At 36.3% G+C, this 20960-nt stretch overlaps 1 protein-coding gene across 3 annotated transcripts in view; it reads left to right on the top strand.

The window, feature by feature from the left end:
- Window positions 1-20960, top strand: part of SKAP2 (src kinase associated phosphoprotein 2) — a 121586-nt gene that overhangs the window by 4829 nt on the left and 95797 nt on the right. For all 3 annotated transcript variants that reach the window (XM_082478968.1, XM_082478967.1, XM_082478969.1), the window contains exons 2-4: window positions 6203-6308; window positions 8633-8658; window positions 18696-18800. In XM_082478968.1, the coding sequence (XP_082335094.1) occupies window positions 6203-6308; window positions 8633-8658; window positions 18696-18800 (237 nt within the window). The remainder of the gene's footprint in view (window positions 1-6202; window positions 6309-8632; window positions 8659-18695; window positions 18801-20960) is intronic.

Here is a 20960-nt window from a genome sequence, read left to right as displayed (position 1 = left end):
GTTGGACTTGCTCCTTACAGTCCTGTCATAGGAAAACCCACCTAGGTACAGTGTAGCTCTTCTTCATTGGCTGGTTCAATTTTAAAAGGATATTGTGGTTTTAAAGTTTACTCTTTGTTTTAAAGTATCACTTTCGTGTTTCCAAGGCTTTAATGGATGCTGATTCTTGCTGAAGAATCTGTCTTTACAAGATAAACCAGGACGATTATTGTAGACATCTTCTAAGTAGACATGTATTTACAGCTTTGGTAATATATATGTATTTCAATAGTAATGGAATAAGAATAGAAACAGTGAGGTGAAAAAAATGCACAGAGGCATTCCTGGTAAGAAATAACCTCCAGTGATTTGAAACATAGTTCAATTGTCTCTGCCATAAATTTGAGAATAAGTGTCATATACGGGTGATAAAAATGGCATAGGCTATTTTTTATATACTCATTATTCACTTAGTTTGTCTTTTTCAATTAACGTGGAGTCTATCTTTCTCATCTGACTGGGTTTACGTTTCTTTCATAATCATATGTCAACAAACCACAATAGATACAGCATAATGTGGCATACAGTGTAAATCTTTAGGTTAATCCTTAACATTTTTTTATTATAGTTCATTTGGAATCACTTTGTAACTTGATCATGATTTGTACTGGTGTGTTTTTTTTTTTTGTGATATGCTTAATATGTTAGAGCTTGATCTTTTCTTACCTCTTTAATGTAGAGAGAGGATGCTCAACTACTTAGCCAATGAGATTAGATATATCTTGAGACTAGATATGCTTGATTATAATTTTTTTTTCTCTAACTTCTTAAAAGAGTTGTCTTACCTGATTACTTCATTTGAGGAGTCTTATCAGTTTGGGTGCACTTCTGCTTTCTCAATCACCAGCAAAACTGTTGAGTGCCAATGTTTGTCACGATACTTGCTTTGTATGTGGCAACATGGCAAGATAGCCTTGCTTTTGGGGATTTAAGGTACAGCAGTTTCTAAAGGCTATCCTTTTCAGGATTTGGCGCTAAAAGGAATGCTCACCTACTTGTTAGGCTGGATCAATGTGATATTTTTAGATGTCTTAGAGAGTCAGTCACTTTTATTTTACATTGTGTGTTCTGTTTCTGTGTAAGTATATTTATATTGAAAAGACAGTTTAGCAAACTCTGGAGGGAGATTTTTAAATACAGTTGGGAAGGAAGGGGAAGAGTAAGCAAAACCCTCAGATTGCTTGATTCAAGAAGACAGGCAGTCACAGATACTGCTTGATAATTTGTATTCAGACCTGTTCCCTATTAATGAATTGCACAAAAACTTTGAAATCAAATTAATTAATTGCTTTCTAATGCCAGCCCATGTAAAGCTGAAAGATACGTGGCAGTCTGTTTGATGTTGGTGGCCTTTGGACAGTGTGCGTGCACAAATGTGCCTAGCTTGCAGCTACATTACAAAATTCTCTGGCTTGCCTTCCCAAATTCTCTGGCTTGCAGCTGCCTTCTGGCTCTCTCAGTCCTTGAGGTGGAGGAGAGGAATGGAAAAGGCTGGTGGCTGGAGGAATTGTTCCGCTGACCTGCCATTCTTGTGTGACGGGTAGCGCATCCATGAGGTGACTGCATGCAAGTGTGCCTTGTCATATGAAGGATGCGTGTCCAACCCCAAAACTGGACCTTGCGTTCTCCTTGGGTCATGGACAGGGAGCTGTGTGTGTGCCCTTGCCATGTGAGTGGAAACACACCTATCTTATTGCCAGTTTATAATTTTTCTCTGTCATTTGAATGGCATGAACGCATCAGGTGTTGAAGAAGTGACTAATTCCTTGATAATGTGCTAGTCAATGTTTTGGCTTTCTACAGGAGAAGAGAAAGGAAGACCCAGGGCACAGTCTTTGAGTGCCTCTATGAGAGTCTGTTTGGCCCACCCAGACACAAAAATGAGGTAGTTCTGTCCTAAGGATGTTTGTTTATTAAGTGCAACTTATGGTCATGATATTAAACCCTGTAAACAACAAAAGTGCTATGTTTTGTTATGATTAGCACTCTTTAAAGCAGTACTTGCTTTGGGCTAAAAATTTACAACATTCTTGAAAAAGCCTGTCTGTGTAGTTTCAGCCTTCATTACAGAAAATAGCCTGTGAGACTTGAAACAATGAAAAACTTGCAGTGTTGTCTGTTTATAATCATTGGAGTAAGGAGAACCGCAAAATGTTTTAACAATGAAAAGCAAAATAAATCTTAGCTTTTTTCCTTGTAAAAGGAATGTAGATGAAAATAAAATTAAAATGGCCTTTTAGCTTTTGACTGTTGTATGAACTGGCAATTAAGCTTTGAACTGTATGAGCCAGTTGAAGTGGACAGAGCTAGACTGTGGTGAGACTTCCCTTTTCTGTCAGTTTGTAACCTGTATTGACAGAGTAATTTGTGAGAATTTGTGAGTGGATTGTATCAATCGGATCTTTCAGTTTGGCAGCTATTGTTCATTTGTGGAGGCAAATAATTTCTCTGGGGTATGGTTCAGACGAAGTTAAACTCATGAGCTTTAAGAAACAGCAACAAATATGGGTATTCAAGCTATCAGGCAGTCTAAGGCACAAGCTCAAAAGAAGTTAAGAGGTGTTTAATGGGTTTTCAAAGTTTATTTCTCTTTGAAATTTTAGTGTTTTCAATGGAAACAGCTGACTGCAATGTGTGATACAAAATAGTTGCATAGTTTGTTAGAAACAAACAATTTATGGAAATAGATAATTTATTGTTTGTTGTATGGTAACTGGTTAGTAAAAGTGCTTTTAAGTCAGAAATCTGTTCAAAGAGGTTTTCTTTTTGGCGTTTGTATTTTATTACTTTTTAAATTTCTCAATAGACCAACTACTACTGAAACGTGAAAGAAACACGTCTACACTCGAGTGCTTGTGACTAGTAGTTTACACTTTCCTTTTCTGTATAGCATTAGACTAAGCAGAGGAGGAAGCAAGTTTTGGATCATCCTGGAGAAGGAAGAGCAAGTAAGTGACTAGAATAGCAGTGAGAAATGGGTAAATTTTGCTGCTTCTGTCTGAAGTTCACTGTATGAGACTTGCATCTGTCATACTGAAGTCCTGAGTTGTGTTCTTGTTCCAAGGTAAATCACTGTGGAATGCCATAGAAACTGTGTGAACATTCCTTTATGTTAAGCCAGTGATGAAGCTCTCTCTAACAGCAGGGATTGCTTCTTCCATACTCTTCCACAGTGTGGAAGTAAGTACAGGTAGTCAAGAGATGATCATAACTTAGATAACTTCCTTGCTTCTTGTCCAAAGGAGCTTAGGATAAGTTATTCATCTAATGCGCATTTGGCACATCCTGGATAGATTTACAATGCTACATCAGAAGGTGGCTTGAGCGAGATATATAACATTCTGTGTAATTGTAAGTAGATAAGAAAATCAATGGTATAGTAATGTGTAATTTTCCAGGTATATTGCTTCTTTAGCATCCTGTTGAAGATCACGTGTATATCGGGTCTGTCTTCATATTTTGGGGTTGTGATGAATCAAGCTATATGCTTTCAATGGACATACGGAAGCAATAGTATTCCATGATGACTACAGTGTGTTCTGTTTGTGGCTAACTAAGCTCACAGAGCTTGTTTTAGAGTCTTGCAGGAGAGGGAAACTATCCCAAAGGTATTTTCTCTGTAACTGCTGCTGCTGTTTAGAAACAACAGACTTATCAGGAGCTTGTGCATGCTTGCTGTCTTTCTGTCTCTCTCTTTCCCCCCTCTCCTCCATCTCATTATCTACTTTTGCTGAGAATAGATAGAGCATCTACTTCAGCCCTGTGCCTTCATGGTTGAAAGTTCTGCATTATTTCTGCTTTTGAAGTCCAAACTTTTCCAGAAAAGATCACATTTTGTCAACAATGTAGTTAGTTCTTAAGTTTTCATATCTACAGCATATTCTAAGTCAGAAGTGGTAATTCTTGCTTCTGATAAGATAATTAAGGAGGATGGGGGGAAAAAGAAACCAAATTATCTCAATAATTGTGTTTGAAAAAAGCTTTGAGAGTCAGTCAAACCCAAGATGACCGAGTTCTCAGCTGTGTTTTGAGCTTTGCCAAGAAGTGAAGCCCACTGAGTTCAAATGAAGACTGCTGAGGCAAAGTTCTGTGATTGATTACTGTCCAAAGATTACTATGCAAGCATCGTTCCTTATTTATAAATGTGACTAATTCCTCTAAGCTTTCGCACATTGATGCCTAGGTAGAACTTTGAAGCTGCCATCTAATTTTTGAAATAAATATGTAAAAGTATGAAAAACCAAATATTTAATCAGCATGTACCTCCCAGAGTGAGAGGTTGGTCTGTATTGGAAAATCCTGTTGGGTTTTATCGAGGAGAAAAAAAACTGTTGGCAGTTTTGTTTTTTGGCCTCAGTAGTAAAAGTATTGGGTCTTTTGACTTAAGGGAGGTTTTGTGGATGGTCAGCGTCTTGGGATTGCGTGGGCCCTCATTTGCCCGCTTCATCAGAAATTACAATCACTGGAATTTATGAAGATGAATAAATTTTCTGTGGGTTGGGACAAGATGTTTCCAGGGATGCTTGGTTTAGGGCATAGAGGCTGTTGGGGGTGTGCCTGGAGGAGTCATTAATACACGTTAAGTGCCTTTCCTTCTGTCCTTTTAAAGAGGGAAAGCATAGAACTGAGCATATGTCCTCTCCCCTTCAGGACTGCTTTGGAAAATATGATGGGGAAGCTTCTCTTTCTTATGGGGAGGGGGATCAGTATCATTCTTCAGAAATCTAAAACACTTACAAAGTGAAGATTTTGCCACACTTTGTGATGACAGCAAGCCAATCTAAACATCTAAATAATAATCTGGTAAATTATTTACAAAGAATGAAATATTTGTAATAGCTATGCTAGTGTACTCAAAGAGTAAATTTTGACTTAATTTGTTTTCTTGCAGTCTGTAGTATAAAGTGGGATATGTTTCTGTTGAACTTCTGTTTTCTAAAGAAAAAAACGGGCAATTAAGGCTTTCAGTTAGGAAATCTGTATTAAATATTCATTTCATGTTGTTTTAAAATGTAAAATTTTGCACGTAAACATTTGAGTATGTAATTGTTTATTTTTGTATTTTCATTAAAAAAAAAAACCCACATGGAATCTTGCATCTGATTTGAAAAGTTACAGGATTGAAATTGTACTATCCATACCTATTTGCATCTACTCAGATTGAGCCAAAGTGCGCATGTGTGTGTGGCGACATTTGTTACTTATGTATGCTTTCCCTTATTCAATGAACAGTTATTATCCATACAACTGAGAAATTTAAGTTAACAAGCAGCATTTTTTGGTCATATTTCTACTTTTCGGTCTTCAGCGTAATCGTATGTTGCTTGGCAGAAACTTTTACAGTTGCTTTTGGCAATTATTTTTGTTAACCAAGAAAACATGCTACTGGAGGAGATATACTCCCCCAAATTCTTAGTCACCCCACTGTTTTTATCCTATGGAATGGATATTTACTATATTACAAAGAACCATGGCAACTTTTATGGAATGATTTGATTGTACATGACTATATAAGTGTATGTTCTGGATAAGAATAAAAAAATACAATGCAAGTTAGAGCCCTAGTTTGTGATTCCACAGGTGCAGGTATGCTTAACTTCAAGTACACAATTGGGCTTGACTCCTTTGATATGATTATGCCTACCTAATTGTTTGCAGGATTAAGTCTTTGGATATGAACTTTTAGTCAAGTAGAGAGTTCAGAGACACTGCGAGAACACTTGAAAATACTGTAACCACTAAGTGACCTGTATAAATAGCTGGGTAGGTGTTACTGCTGAAATAATGAATTACTCAACCATTTTTGTAACTTGAACTTCTGAAATAACATGACAGTAATACATGCATAAAGGCTATTTCCGTGTTTTAGCTTTATCCTTTACTTTAGGTGATGGAAAGTAATTGTTATGGTACTGCAATTTATTAGGACTTACGTGGCATAGTTAAGTGAGCAAGAATCAAATGTCACCATAGGATTTGCTGTTCTAAGCATAAGTAGATCAGAGAACACACATATCCCATTTAGAATCTGAAATATCCGTTAACTACGCTGCGTGTAGGCCTGACAATTTTCTTAGTTTTTTCACAGTAGTATCAGGACAAACTCATTATGACAGTACTTATCTTTTTTTAAGGTGTATTTTTTTTTTTCTTCTTTATTTAGATATTGACACGTTTATTTCCCAGACGCTAAAAGGAGAAAATCTATCCAAGAAAGCAAAAGAAAAAAGAGAAGTTCTTCTTAAGAAGATAAAAGATATTAAGGCAAGGTAAGTGAGCTTGATGGCTTTAATATGTTATGAAGGTGCTTACTGATAACTGAAGTTTTTACAGTCTTTTAATAACCATTAACAATGAAAAATCTCCTTTGCTGATTTTTGTCAAATAATCTACACGGGTTCAAGTCTTTATATCTCTCTCAAAGTTGCTACGATTTAGTTAGAAATGGGAACAGAAGGACTTGTCCCATTTGAATTGCTGTAATATTCTGAACCCTGATTGCAAGCTGGTTGGTTAGAGCTTGCCTTCACCTCTGCTTTGTTAAGATTCATTAAAATAAAAGAAATGTAATGCATTGATAATATGAATGAGCGTACCACGATTTTACACACTCAGCTGGTGTAAAACAGCATAATTCAGTGCTGACCTTGCTTTACTGGATATGCTGCTGTTTAGCTCTGTCTGTAATGGAAATTGAAACATAACTGGAAATAGTAGATAATTTTTTTTCAGTAACGTTAAAATAGTGAAGTACTATGACAGACCAAGCAGAGGGCTGTGTTTTGTGTGTGTGTTTTTTTTTTTTTTTTTTTTTTTTTTTTTTTAATATCAGGTATGATTTAAGACTCTGTTCTGTTGTGTCAGCTAAATAGATTTGGCTGTTGTTTTATTTGTGTTCCAAAATTGTCTTTGCAAAATCTCTTTTCTTACAACTCTAATCAACTAGGATGTAATCTAGTACTTGCTGTTCTTTTCCCATTGTTGTTTCCAAAGTGTTTTTCTACTGATTAATCCCATTGGATATCTCCTAACCTTTGCTTTGATGACATGCTTCAGCCTCTGTGGCAACTTGTTTACAGTTTCAAAGACAGCACAATCATTTGGTGAGGGCATCATCCTTTGCATCACACTAACTGCGGGAAGACATGAGATGAGTCCCAAAACCTTGTAATTGAAGATTTATATGCCTTTGATTCAGGCTGCAAATTCTTAAGGATCTACTCCCTCCCCCCTGCAAGGAACCAGGATTTTTTCTCACTTTTTCTTTTTTTTTTTTTCGGTGCTTTCCCTTCTGGGTTATTGAGCTAACTGGGACTGTACGGATGACTTGCAGATACAGTACTACTGACTTTTTTTTTTCTTCAGTCTTATTACTCAACTATGTTTTTTGAATGATGAAGTATAAAAGGAGATAACTTGCAGTTATGAGCACAGCTGACACCGAATGAATCCTTTGCTGTTCACTTACATGACCCCATGATTTCACACCTTGTTTTGCTTTCTAATTCCTTCCTCGTCTCCTGTAATATGTTAACAGTGTTTTAGTTTTCATGCAGGCTACAAAATATATGCATTTTGTAGTTGTCTTTGATTTTCACATCCCACATACCAGGCTGTTGCTCACTAATTCTGCATAGCAAGTAGCAGTAATTCTTAGATCTGGCCTTTTATCTCTGTTTGCATATCTCAGTTTCTTATCCCTAGACCCTTCCTTTCTCTCCTGCTCGTTACTTGTAAGCATCTCTTTACTGACTAGCCTAATACATGCGCTACTGCTTATTGTCCGTCAAGATGGTCTTGGCAGCTGCATTTTATTTGCCAGTTATTTCTGGTGAAATCCTCTTCTTTTCACATAAACTCTAGTCCATGCATGCTGCTTGAGATGCTGTTTTACATAACTCTGTCCTGATTATTTATCTTGATATGTCAAACTGTATCCTGTGATTATTGTTGTTTTTAAAATATCAAAATTTAGCTCTGAAGAAACAGTATTTTTTCCCTTTGGGATGATAACTTTTTTTTTAGGCATAAAATAGGTTGAGATTTTCTTGTTTGAAAATGTTTTTCTTTTGCATGCATTAACTTTTAAAATTCCGATTAATAATTAAGACCTTTTCATTTGGATTTCATAAATTAGTGCAACCAAACACACTACTTTTGGATTTATTTCCTGCTGACCTGCCATGTTATTTTTAAAGAATATTTAGTGGCTTTTACTTGTACCCAAAACTCTTTCAAATATATTAACATGTAGAAGGCTTACTAAAATTAAAGATGCTTTTTTGTGTTTATACCTGAAGATACTGAATAGATATATATTCCTAGAAAAGGCTGTTCTACCTGAGTTTGATTTTGGTTTTGTTTGAGCTTTCTTTGAAGCGACTGGGGATTCTCTCAACTGCAAAGGCAAAAGAAAAACTGAGTAAATATTTTAGCCGAAAATAAAGACTTAAAAATTGTCAGTGAAAACTTGCAGCACAAAGTTTCAACTACAAAACTTGTTGAACACCAGTAATAGTTTTCTGTGCTATATTCTAGTACTGTGGATGCGCCAGCCTGCATTGCTTTACGTTGTTTCTTCTTCTTTCCGCAGTTATCCTCAAGAATTCCAGGATAAAGGTAAACCTCCTGCTTTTTTTTTTTTTTTTTTTTTTTACGCCCCGCCCCCCCCCCCCCCCCCCCTTTTCCTCCCACTGTGGTGTATTTTGGCCCGCTGACAGGCTGTGGTGGAACCAGCAGAAGATGCTGTGCCTGGGTGCCCGCCGAGGCCGAGGGGACTGGCTCCCCCTGCTGAGGAACGCGGGGAAAAGCTGCCCACTGGCAGAGTTCTCGCTAACCCACCGCTCACAGCTAGGTCCCTTTTCCATCATTAAACACATCCGAGAACGCTTACAGAGGAAAAGATTAGTTTGGAAATATAGTTGAGCGTTTAATATAAATGGAGCTTGTTATGTCTGGCTTAACAAGCGATAGTGTACCATTGCGAAAGACCATGGGATGCGGTTTTTTTTTTTTGGTGGTATTATTTTGGCTTTTTTCTTTCTTTTTTTTTTTTTTTTTTTCCAGAGGGAGTGTATGCAAAGTAGCCTGCTTAGGAGATTTTACTAGGGATAACTTATTTCAGTCTTCTTTCTTAACATTGCAAAAGTCTTCAATTCCATAGTGATGTTTTTTTAACCTTTTAATAGGATCATCTAGTGGCAATATTATACTGGCTTTCGATCCGCGCTGAATGAATGTTTTCATAGTGCAGTGGGAGCTCAGACCTTTAGTTGGAGAGGAGACGATTTAGTGGGCAAGTAATGAAAACTGAAGTGTGGGTTATCCACTGTCTTCTAGTGGAGTTAAAACAAAGCTGCAGAGTTCAGTTTAGAGAAGACTGAAGAGTTTGTTGCTACAGTGTTGTGTTCTGTAACTAAACCTGGAAGGGCTCTTATTTCCACGATGCTAATTCTTGAGGTCATGACCTGTAGCCTGTGGATGCTGGTATGAGGGTCACAGTGCGAGGTCAAAAAAGCCAATGCAAAGCTTCACTTTTTGTGGTTGAAGAACTGTCCGTTTCTGGGCAAGGAGTTCCAAACGTGTAGGCTACAGCCTGCCTCCTAATAAAGTGATAATATGTAAGTCGTATCAGGCAAGTAACAAGGCTCAACAAGTTCATACATTTCTTATTCCTGTTTAAGTCAAGTTATATAGCCATAACAGTTAAACTGAAAGAGAAAATACAACTTGAAATTTCCCAAAGATTGCCAAGATTTTGTAAACTTGAACTATGTGATTCTTTAAAAATTGTATTAAAATAATTTGCTATGTTTTTATATTGAATTTCAGCACCCTTACTGAAGTTAAAAAATTAAAATGTAGTTTCCCTTCTCTCTTCACTGTCCAACAGAATTAAGGGTGAAAAAGTCAAATGTTATTTTATTAAGAAAATGACTAACGTGAAATCAGGTGGGATGGTTATTTGATTGCAAATGCATCTGACTTTCTGGAGAGCATGTTTTTGAAGATTTAGTAACTTTCTGAGGCTATGACTCTGTAGGCAACTCGTGTTTATTAGAAAGAGCAGAGTCTGCATTTACTGGTTTACCCTTTTTTTTTTTTTTTGAAGGTCAAGAAAATTCTAGTTTATTTACTTTCTTCATTGGCAATTTGATTCAGAATATCTTTCTGATTTAACAAATTATTAATAAAGATGAGATTTCATTGTCTCCAGTAAAATGGATCATTTAATTGATATAGTCTGTCACTGTTACTATATTAATTGCTCTGATTTCTCTGAAGATTGTATTGTCATTTTCTTTTTATTTGAGTGTATTTGCTTCTTAAGAAGGATATATTGCTCTTTTTTAATTCTCATGATACATCTCTTTGGTTGAGATCACAGAACTATGTATAGATGGTGAAACTAGTTTTCTTTCAGTGTCTGTCAATAAAATGAGAGGGCTCTAAAGTTATACCATTGTTTTCTGCAAGCGAGGATAAATTTCTCCAAATTCACATGCATTTATGTGCATGAATATGAAAAATTCACAAGAAATGGGAGCTTGCCCTTATTTGCAAAATATTTGAGGGAATGTGATTCAGTGGTATGGGATGTTGGTATAATTTCCAGAGTTCATGAAGTGTGTGCTAAACTTTATTTGGTTGTGTCATTCTTGCTTTAGGCCTGTACAAATTAGGCGTGACCTGTGTAGGTGTAGAACAAAGGACCCACATGGAGGTAAGCAGGCAGATTCTTGGCCAGCTACTTGTGTAACAAAGCAGTGGCAGCAGCTGAGTGAGGTCAACTTTTGTGCCCATTCATACCTCTGTGCACACCTAGACATTTGAAAAATTGAAAATTTGAGAAAAGATTAAAAACTGAGGTGGCAGTGATGACAGTCAGACATTTTCCTGTTTCTCCGCCCTCCAGAGAAAGAAGAAATATCCCAAAATACAAAGTGAAAAAGTAGAATATCTTTTAGGAAAAAAGGAGGGGTGCAAGTAGAAATGTGGAAACTGCAGTGAAACAAACTAGGAAGAATAAAAACTACTGTGCACATATAAACTTCATATTTGCTCTTCATTGTTTTGTGGTAGAAGTTACTCTATTTTAATGCAAATAAAATAATCTTTGTTGTAGCTGAAAGGAGAAGTGAAGAATGATTCATGCTATGTGCCATATTATCATGGTATAGTAATTGTCATAAACATTAATTATCATACGCTATCAGCTGTTTTCAAGAATCTTGTAAGTTGTGACCTCTCATCCATCCTTCCAAAGGCATCCAGAAGAATCTTTTGGAGGCCAAAAGAAGTGGACTAACACTTTCGGAATTCATATATTTCGTGCATAACGTAATGAAACTTGACTCTGGTCTCCCAAACAGCAGCTCCTTCAGCTTGTGAGTTGTTTCTAAGTGTGCTTTGTGGGCATCAGCTTGTCACTCCACTCTTTTTCATTGTTGCATGTTCTTAAAGTTCCACTGGCTTTGCATGTAGTGATTAGTCAGTTTGACCGAGGCATTGTATGTGAGCTCTTGTTGTATGGGCTTTGGCTGCTAGCACACAGAATCTTACCTTCCATAAAGATAAGGCAAGGAGGTTTGAAAGAGGAATAAAAGAAAATTGAAGAGCGTCTGCACAAGTAGAACCAGGCTCCTTAAAGCCAAAATCATCCAGGTGCATATCTCTTAACTTTCAGAAAGTGCATACATACTTCTTTGTAACCAGATTGGTGAAATTGAGGACTTTCTTGCATCCCCTTAAAAATAAGCCTTCTTATGTTGTCTGTCAGGTTCAGTAAATATGCTGGCAAAAGCATCTTTTGTGTCTACACACTGAACAAAATGAAGCTTTTTAGGGGAGGTTGGTACATGCAAAAATTAAAGACACAAAATTCATTGTACAGGAAAATATTTAATTCTCATGTGTGATCTCTTACCAGATTTTACACTGACTTTTACAGTTAAGTGTAATGTTGATTTACAAGCAAAGAAAGTGCATGTTGTTCTTATGACCAAAAATGTACAATTATATTAATAATCAAAACACAAATCTTTAAACAATTTATTTTTATTTATTGTTATGCTATTAAACATGTATTGTTTTTATTTTATTCTTAAGTTAAGGCACTCAGTAAAAATGGCTTTTTGTCTTACACGCTGCTGCTTTTTTTTTTTTTTTTTTTCTTTTCGCTTGAAATATTTGACTCTTCATCTCAGTGGTTTTATTAAAATAAAAAAGTCATAGTCACAGTCAAAGTGACCTGTTCTAGGTCTTAGAATTGGGAAGGAAGTTGAAAACGAAGATAATTTTCATAGAAATTGGATTAATTTTTTGTAAGACTAGTATTCCACTAAGGATATAAAAGTCTGGACTTTGTCAAATATTCTGAGTTAATACAGTTTTTGGCATTTCTCTGTTTCGAGATTAATTGAATCAATACCGTGGCTGCCAAAATGTTTAGTTAAAAGAACCTTGTTTTCAATTTATGCTAAAAATAGTGCTAAAGCTGGCAGAAGCACTGTAAGCCATAGAAACTATTTGTGTTTGAAGCTCACTTGCCATCTGTTCTTTGCATTTATTTTCGTAAAAATATATATTTTTTTTTAATCACTTTTTACAAAAGATTTTGGCCCAGTGTTGAAAGTGAGACACCAAAAGTACTAGCCAAATTGAGTCATAATATGGGAATTTGCAGAACAAGTTCCCCATACAGCACTCAGTGCACCTCGTATCTGATCTGCAGCACGCGACTTTGGCACTACTTACGCAGAAAAGTATGATTTGACATTTGCTGAACTACCACTTCTCAGTCTGATAAAAACCAATGAAGGCCCACTTTCATTTTCATTTCACTATAGTATAATAGAAGATAAACCTGGGTCTCTAGAGTGTCGGTGTTCTTCTCTATGTAATTATTTGGAGCACCTCTAGGAAACATTTAAATGACTCTGCCTCTTTGGCTGTTGGCAGAGCAGTGAGTGTCTGGAGCCTGAGACATCTGCTTCCTGGAAATAGTCAAGCTGATAGGGTTATACTATATGCAAAAGCTTTGTATTTTTGCCCATTTTTTTTTTATTTCCTGTTTTGTGTGGAGGTGATACTTCCTTTTTTGTCTCTATACACTCTGTTTTTCAGGAAATGATAGCAGGTAGGAGCCTTACTGGAGTAAGGGAGGCGGTAGCTTGTGGTTATCAGAGCAATATGTGGATGTGAGTTCTATATTTTAACACACTTGAGCTTTCAGTCAGGAGCACAAATATGTTGTTAGTCTTTAACCGTAAATGGGAAAGATATGGTTTGGTTGTTACACAGTCCTTTGAGGATCATCATGACGTATTTCTGGAGAGACCATTAGATGCCTTAGAAGTGTGCCAAATATCACTCTATCCTGGAAGTCTGGAGGGTTTCATGGTAGGCAAGTCACTGTGTTGTCCCTTTCAGCTACATGCAGCTGTTACCTGTGAAGTGTCCATGCCAAGTGCAATTTCAAGCAGTACAAGATACAGCCACCAGCGTGACACAAAGTGGTCTTATCCTGACATATATCATCAGGATGAGAGGCAGCTCAGCAAGTAAAAGTTGTGTTGCTTTTCTTGCTTGAAGCATATTTGCTTACAAACCTAATGCTGTTTCACTATTGTTTTAACAAATAGCTGCTAAAGAATTCCTGCTTTGCCTTTACAAAACAAGCGATTAAAACCATCGTGTTAATATAAGACTCTAAGAGTCTTCAGGAATGTGTGTGTCAGAGCAGATTGCGTGGCAAAGCGCACATTGAGAAAGTGGCTGCCAGAAGAATCCAGTCTTGCAAGATGACTGGTGGATTGGGTCAGTAGCAGCATCTTAAAAATCAGCTGCAGCGATCAAGGGGCTAAAGTGTCCCTGTGCCAGCTTGAAAGCAACTTTGCCTAGGTTTTTTTGTGAAAAACTGTGTAGTGAGAACCTTGCGTTTGTGTGCTTGGTGGCTTCATCCAGTTCTTTCTATCATGGGTTCTTACTGCAGCAGAGATTGGACAGGAGGAAGCGATTTCAACCTGCTGTGACTTGGGACCTTCCGAAATGGCAAGAAGCAGGGTGTTTTAACCTGCGTGTCTTTTTATTTTTGTGAGTTGTTTTATTTTTCTTACACTTGAGCAATTTTAATGCATCACTCTGTCTAGACTTTTTTTTAGAAATGAGTGTTTAGTGATCTGGAGACCTTAAGCTAGCAAGCCTCTTTCGGAGGCATTGGCTGAAACACCTTGCTTGCTCTCTTTTTTAGATTTAGTGGCTGAAGCAGTATCTTGAACGCCTGGGAGTTCATTACTATAATAAAACTGTTGCAGAAGAAAATTAATTCCTGGAGGGGGGGGAGGGGCAAGGTCTGTATTTTTTTTTCTTTTTTTACTGGATTCTTATAAAGCAATATGGCCCTGTTCATTATATTCAGCTTGTACCAACTAAATATGTTGGAAATCTTCAGGGACTGAAGTGCAGCCCTTGTTACAATGAGGAGAGTTTGTGTTTTGTGCTCCAGTCCTAATGTGGTGCACTTACCCTTTGGTATGCAGTATTTCCTAAACCAATAAATAAGCTGTAATGGAAAAGGTAGCATTTAATAAGGAAAGACGTTGCATGTTTTTTTTTTTTTTTAACAGATAACATAAAATATTGATTCTGCTATCAAACCTTTAAGAGGTTAGTGTAAATTGCAGAAACTGGAGAATAGGGGCAGTTCATATACATATTTTTGTTATTGTTGTAACTGTTAACTATCTACTGTTAGTTAAACTTTTTTCAACTTCCAGATAAATCATATGGTATTCTGGGAAAACAAGAAAATATATTAATGAGCATCAACTCTTTAATTATCCTTGTGACTACATAACAGGGACACATTCATGTCATTTCTTTGTGCAATAACTTTTGTAAAGAAGTATTTTTAAACTGATCATTAATTTTATGACCACAGAAATGAGATGCAAAATTTATGCTGTTGTCATTGGCACAGGTTCAAGGCACTACTGACATTATGTGTGATTGTAATGGAATGGTTGCCAACTAATGAGTCTATAGACATTTCGTTTGAGCATGCTTTGCTTTTAGATGTCTGATTAGGCAGTAATGCTTTCAATTATGCCTGCAAATTGTATTGGATACATTTACCTGATGCCCGTTGTTGCTTTGTAGTTTGCTTTTCTATTACATGAATGCAAGTTGAATGCTTTTCTTTAATTTATTGATGCTTTTTGGGTGTATTTTTAGGTACTTGGCACCTGAAGACAGAAGTAGTGGCTTGTGCTGCTCAACACTGACTCCTCTGACTGTTCAAGGAGTAACACATGTAGTTTCAAATACAATTCTCTCTAGTCTTCCTCAGTAGGTGGAGTATAAACTGCAGTGCAACACCTTGATAGAGGAGCATGTGAAGTGGAGAAAGGGCAGAGATTACTCTGCGTGGGAATGCAGGAGACCCCACAGAATCAACAGGAAGCCTCTCTATAAACTGTCAGGAGCAATATCCTTATATATTAATAGCATACGCTCCTAAGATGTCTTTTAACCCTACCAGAATTAGGAGGCAAACCCCCAAGGTTTGATACTAGCCTGCAGTCATTCTTTTATGTGAGCACATAAAAACGTTGTGAAATGTTGCCTGTTAAAGCTCCAGAGCACATTGAGTCAGCTCTCCTATCAGAATGCCTGCAGTTCTTCTGTACAAATTAGATGATTCAAAGATTGTATTTCAATGTATAATATAAATACATTTATTTAATCTAAAATAAAAAATGGAAGATTTTTTGTTTAATTTAGTCCTGCAGGGCTACAGGTTGCTTGTACCTCTGTTTAGTGTCTGTGATCTATTCTTCACGTTTTTCACACAAAAAAAGTGTGGGTACCTAAATGTAGTATTGCATGACATGGGTTCTATATGTTTGTTCCGATTGCCTTTCTCAGTGAAGTTTTTTCCCTTTCGAGCCTTTATTTAGTATTTAACATCTAGAGAATGTTTTGAAGGCTATAAACTCTGAAAGCACTGAGCGTATAGTGTCTTTCTACATAATACCACAACACATTGTTTTGTTTTAAGAGCCTTTTTAACCTGCATATTGTAGACTTAGAACAGATACTTATTATAATTCTACATTGCCCGTGGTTTTTGTTGTTTGGATATTTACGGCTATGTCCGTGGTGTGCCCTAAATATGTATGTATTAACACCCCTCACTTCTGGATCATTTGACTTTTATATGAATGCAAAGCACAAAAGTTTAGTGAATTTGAAATCCCTAGCATAATTAGAAAATGGTAATACTGTGAATTCATGGAAGAGCAGGGTAACAGTACAGCTATGCAAACTTTCAGAGAAGTTGTGATTTTTTTTTTTTTTTTTTTTTTTTTTATGTAGGAGATTACGTATAGCTGAGTGGGGCAAAACTCTCTGGAGATATTCTTCCTACATGTGTACTTGCCTATTTGTCATCCACAAGTGCTGATCATTTAGATATACTTTGGTTTACTTTTACTGTTCAGCCCGTGAATTTTGAGTGCTGGAGTGTGGTGTTTGTGGAAATGTTTTCCTCTAAAAATACAGCCTAATAATTTAAATTTATGCTGGCACTTCAGGAAGGTTAAACGATAGTACGTTTATGCATAGCTGATAAGAGGACATTTTCGACTGACAACCAGGGCATTGGAGGTGAGGGTTTATAGATACGTATATTCTATACATTCTAGTCCTAGTAAAAGTTCAGGACAGGAAAAGAGCGGAACAACTTTTGATACTGTATAGGTCTGCTCTTTTTATATGGAGTCCATAGTCTAATAAAGATATACATATGAGACAGGCAACTGGTCTCGGGCGTGTAAGTATGGAAGATGATAGTGCTGGTTGTAAATATGGCATAATATTTTCTGCTCATGTGCTATCTGCTCTCTGGTTCTCTCTTTGGAGGAAGAAGTGAATCCTGGAGAGGGATAATTTACTTGTGATAGGTTTGACAGGTGTGATGAAATGCAAATATTTTGGTCAGATTAACACGATGGCTGGAGTGCTACTGGATGATGGCTGTGTCAAAAATAGATTGGAGTCAGGTTCACATTCAAAGCAGTTGTTATATGGCATGGGAACTTGAAAGGAAACTTTCCCAAGAAAAGCATACTAAATTAATAAAGGGAAAACCCGTTTGGTATTAACAATCTTGGGATGTAAAAGAATTCCAGCAAAGCAAAAATCAGGCTTTGTTGTCCTACCTGTGGTGAAAACATGCTTTTCTTTGCTAATAACTGTCGTGTGTTTTGGACACAGACTGAATTTTCCCTGATTTTCCATTATTAGAAGGGAAGAAAAGGGGTAAAACTTTCAGCCACGGATGGACAGTCCTAGTGATGAATGTGATTCGTATGTCTGTGGAGAAGAGTATTTTCGCTATGCATGGGCTTTATTTTGGATTCTGAGAAATTAGTTATCTGATAAAGTGCTCCAAAAGGAAGTACGTGAATAGAGAGGCATGTTTAAGGGTCTCTGAAAGGCTTTCTGTATATGAATATACCAAAAGGCAATGTTTGAGCAATTTAGCTTTATATGCTTTTTAAGAAAATTGAGGGTCACTTGATCTGTTGGAGCATCAGCTTTATGATTTGGATTTGGTGACATGATTCTATTTAGTTACTGGATTTTCCTCCTTCACCAAGACTTGATTTTTATTTATTTATTTATTTTTTTAAAGGAACAGTGTAGTTCTCTGTGTGGTTTTTTTTAACTCTCTTTTTCTGTATTTGCTATTTTTCCATCTTCACCTACACAGTATTGAAAAAATAATCAGAAAATATACTGAGTTTTGGGAGGGAGAACTTAAATTTTGTCTAATTCAATCAAAGCCTCAAATAATAGTGATTTCACTTTACCTTTTCCAGACTTTCACACTTAATGCACTCAGATCAGTGTAGTGTATAGGTTAGCTAATAATGTAGATTTTGTCTATATTATATATAAAATCTACATTATATATACATTTTTATATACTAGTAGGGCTCCCAGTTGTGTAAGTAATTCATCAACAGAATGATGCATTAAGCTGCAGGTTCAGACCTGCTGCTGTCAGAAGGCGATTCCACTTTTAGTTTCATGGCAGGAATACACGTACGCACGCAACATTTGCAAAGTAGCGCCTAATTATGGTGAAGAAAAGCAAAAGTGGGCAGAGGGCGACAAACTGCTGCCAAAAGTAGTTTGGCAGTTCCTTGGAGGGAAGTTGCTGCGGCTCCTTCCTGCAATCGGACAGGCAGAACTTCGGAGTTTGGCACTGCCCGTTTCTCCTCCTGCCAGTGTTTTTTCCCTTGCCCACCTCTTTTCTGTGGTGTGTGTTTCTTCTCCCCCCGCCTCGTGTGAGAAGCTGTCAGCTGTGCAGTGCTGGGAGTGGGTTCATTATATGACGGTTCATTATATGGAGGGAATCTGCTCCAGCAACATGTACGTGGCCGGTTAGAAGGTAACTCTAGAACAGCAGCGCTCACAGCTGCGCTTGAACATACAAGATGCATGTTGCGAGAGTCTGAGAAATGGTATTTTTTGCTTTGAGGTAGGAATTGGTATCCTCCTTCCTAATGAGAATATTTACCTTTGGATTCTGTCTGTGCTTGTATGATAGGCTATTTTAACTACCAATGTATTTTTAACTTTTACAGAATTAGAAGATGAAGAAGAGTCTGAGGGCTCTTTTTCTTCACCTCCTGATAGTGCCTCAATAGCATCCGACCGGTACGATAAAGAGGAGGAAGCACCCTCTGATGGTATGTGACACTGTTTACCTTAAAATGTACTAGATTTGCCAGTTTGCTACAAACTCATGTAATCGGATCGTTGTGATGTGAATGTTAGTGCTGGAAATAAGATAAACAGATAAGCATCACAGCTGGGCAGTTTTCTTACCTTTACAAGAACCTTTAAAGGAACTGAAGAGCTCTCTCTAGTGGTCCTAGAGCATAGTGAAGCTGTCTCAAATTTACATTTTTTTTTTTTTTTTTTTAACTCAAGTTTTTTCATAACAAAGCATCTTCTGTAGATGCATATGTTTTTAAAGACAGATCAGTGGCTAAACCAGTGTGAATATTTGTAGTAACAAATTGTTTGTTAATTCAACATTATCAGATTCTTGCTTAATTTCATTGTGCTACTTAATGGCTTACTGTATTATTTATCTAATAAATAATGAAACAGTTTACGTGATTGATATTTTTCTGCAAACTCCATGCAAAATAGGTTCATAAAATATTAAATTAATTATTCCTACAATGTTTCCTTCCATTAAGACAGTCTTTTGTAGAATGTTTTCATTATATAAATTTTAAATTTGAGTTTGCATGTAAAAAAAAAAAAAATCTAGGCTCCATGGCTGTTTACTATGTTGTTTTATTTTGTATTCATTAAATTTAATGCTAAATGCTGCTGTTCAGAAGACATGAACAATTGAATATTTCAACAGTTAACAAGCTTGCTTTAGCATAGTGTCCATATTTTTGAGGTTCGTTTATTGTATACATAATATAAATACTTCTATGGATAATGTAAGGCAATAAATTAAGTAGATGCACAAATAAATTAACAATGTATATTAATTTGTGGCACTAGGAGTTAGATAGACTTACTAGTGAATGATGTTTTCTGACATGATATGATGATCAAACTGTGCAGCTCCATCTCGAAATACAATTGCTGAATGAAAATATGCTTCCCGCAACATAGCACTCCACATTTTATGTTATCCAGATTATTCCCTTTGGAAACATAAATTGCTTTTATGAGGTATAAAATTATGTCTATTGCAGAACAGGGATAAGTCAAGTACATGCATAAGTGATAAACCTTCTAACCACTGATTCAGAATAATGCATTTTTTTTTTATATCCGGAACTCTGTAAAATGTGTAACCATAATAATCACGCTTTTTTTTTTTTAATATTGTGCTTGTTGCATTTTGGCAATGCAACCTTCTATTAAAAAAATAGAAACAAGCCTTTTTGCTTTCTGGCTGAAATGTAATTATCAGTCAAATTGAATATGGCTTTGAGAAAACGCAAGCTAATTTTCCAAAGTACAGATGAATGCAACTTTCCATGTGTCTATTTTTGCTTACAACATAATCTTAACATTATTTCTAATTGTAACTTAATAACATGGTACTGATTGCAAAAAGGGTATGTGAAAAAATTATATGACTATTTAATGGGAGATATGATTATAGATTTGTTTCAAAACAGTTAAGGAAAAAGTGATAATGTTCATAAACCTAAATAATGAATGGCTGAAGAATGCTGATGCAGGAGTATATGAAATACTGTACGAGTTTGTACAGATGGGTGATTAATTTTTAGCCTATTTTGGAAGGTATAACTATAAGAGTAGGTATAATAGCTGCCCAAAAATATCTTGGCTAATTTGTTCTAGTTTAGCTAGAAATATAGTAGGTGCAATTCTGTTATATTTAAGATTATCTTACCTCACTGGTCTTTCTATGCTTTATGGTAAATACTCCTTAATTATCTAGTGTGAGTGCAGCATGAGGAAAAGGTGAGAAAAGGTGGTAGATGTTGATCTGTAAGTACTTTCATTTTTTGGAGGAGTGTTTCTTTTTTCATGTTTGAATGTCCAGTGTGTCATTCTAAGACCAATTTGATTTTAACACATATAGTCCATCATTCAAGTCTAGCCACCTAGACTATATATGAAAATGTATGTTGGGAGAGTCTTATAAGAGTTGAATTGATCCTCAGAGGTGCCATTTGTTTCACTTCTCATTGTCATGAATGGGTTTGTTGAAGCTTAATACTGTATTTTTGTGTTTTAGCAGTCTGTTAATGTCTGATATTTAAATCCTACTCAAGAAGCTGGATCTGTAAGGTGGATGTTTGATGTTACATAGTTACCAGTTTAGCGCAGTAGGGCTCTGTGCA

Source organism: Vanellus vanellus, assembly GCF_965231255.1.
Source record: "Vanellus vanellus genome assembly, chromosome: 2".
In the NCBI taxonomy this organism is placed as follows: domain Eukaryota; kingdom Metazoa; phylum Chordata; class Aves; order Charadriiformes; family Charadriidae; genus Vanellus; species Vanellus vanellus.
This window is presented reverse-complemented; position numbering and strand designations above follow the sequence as displayed.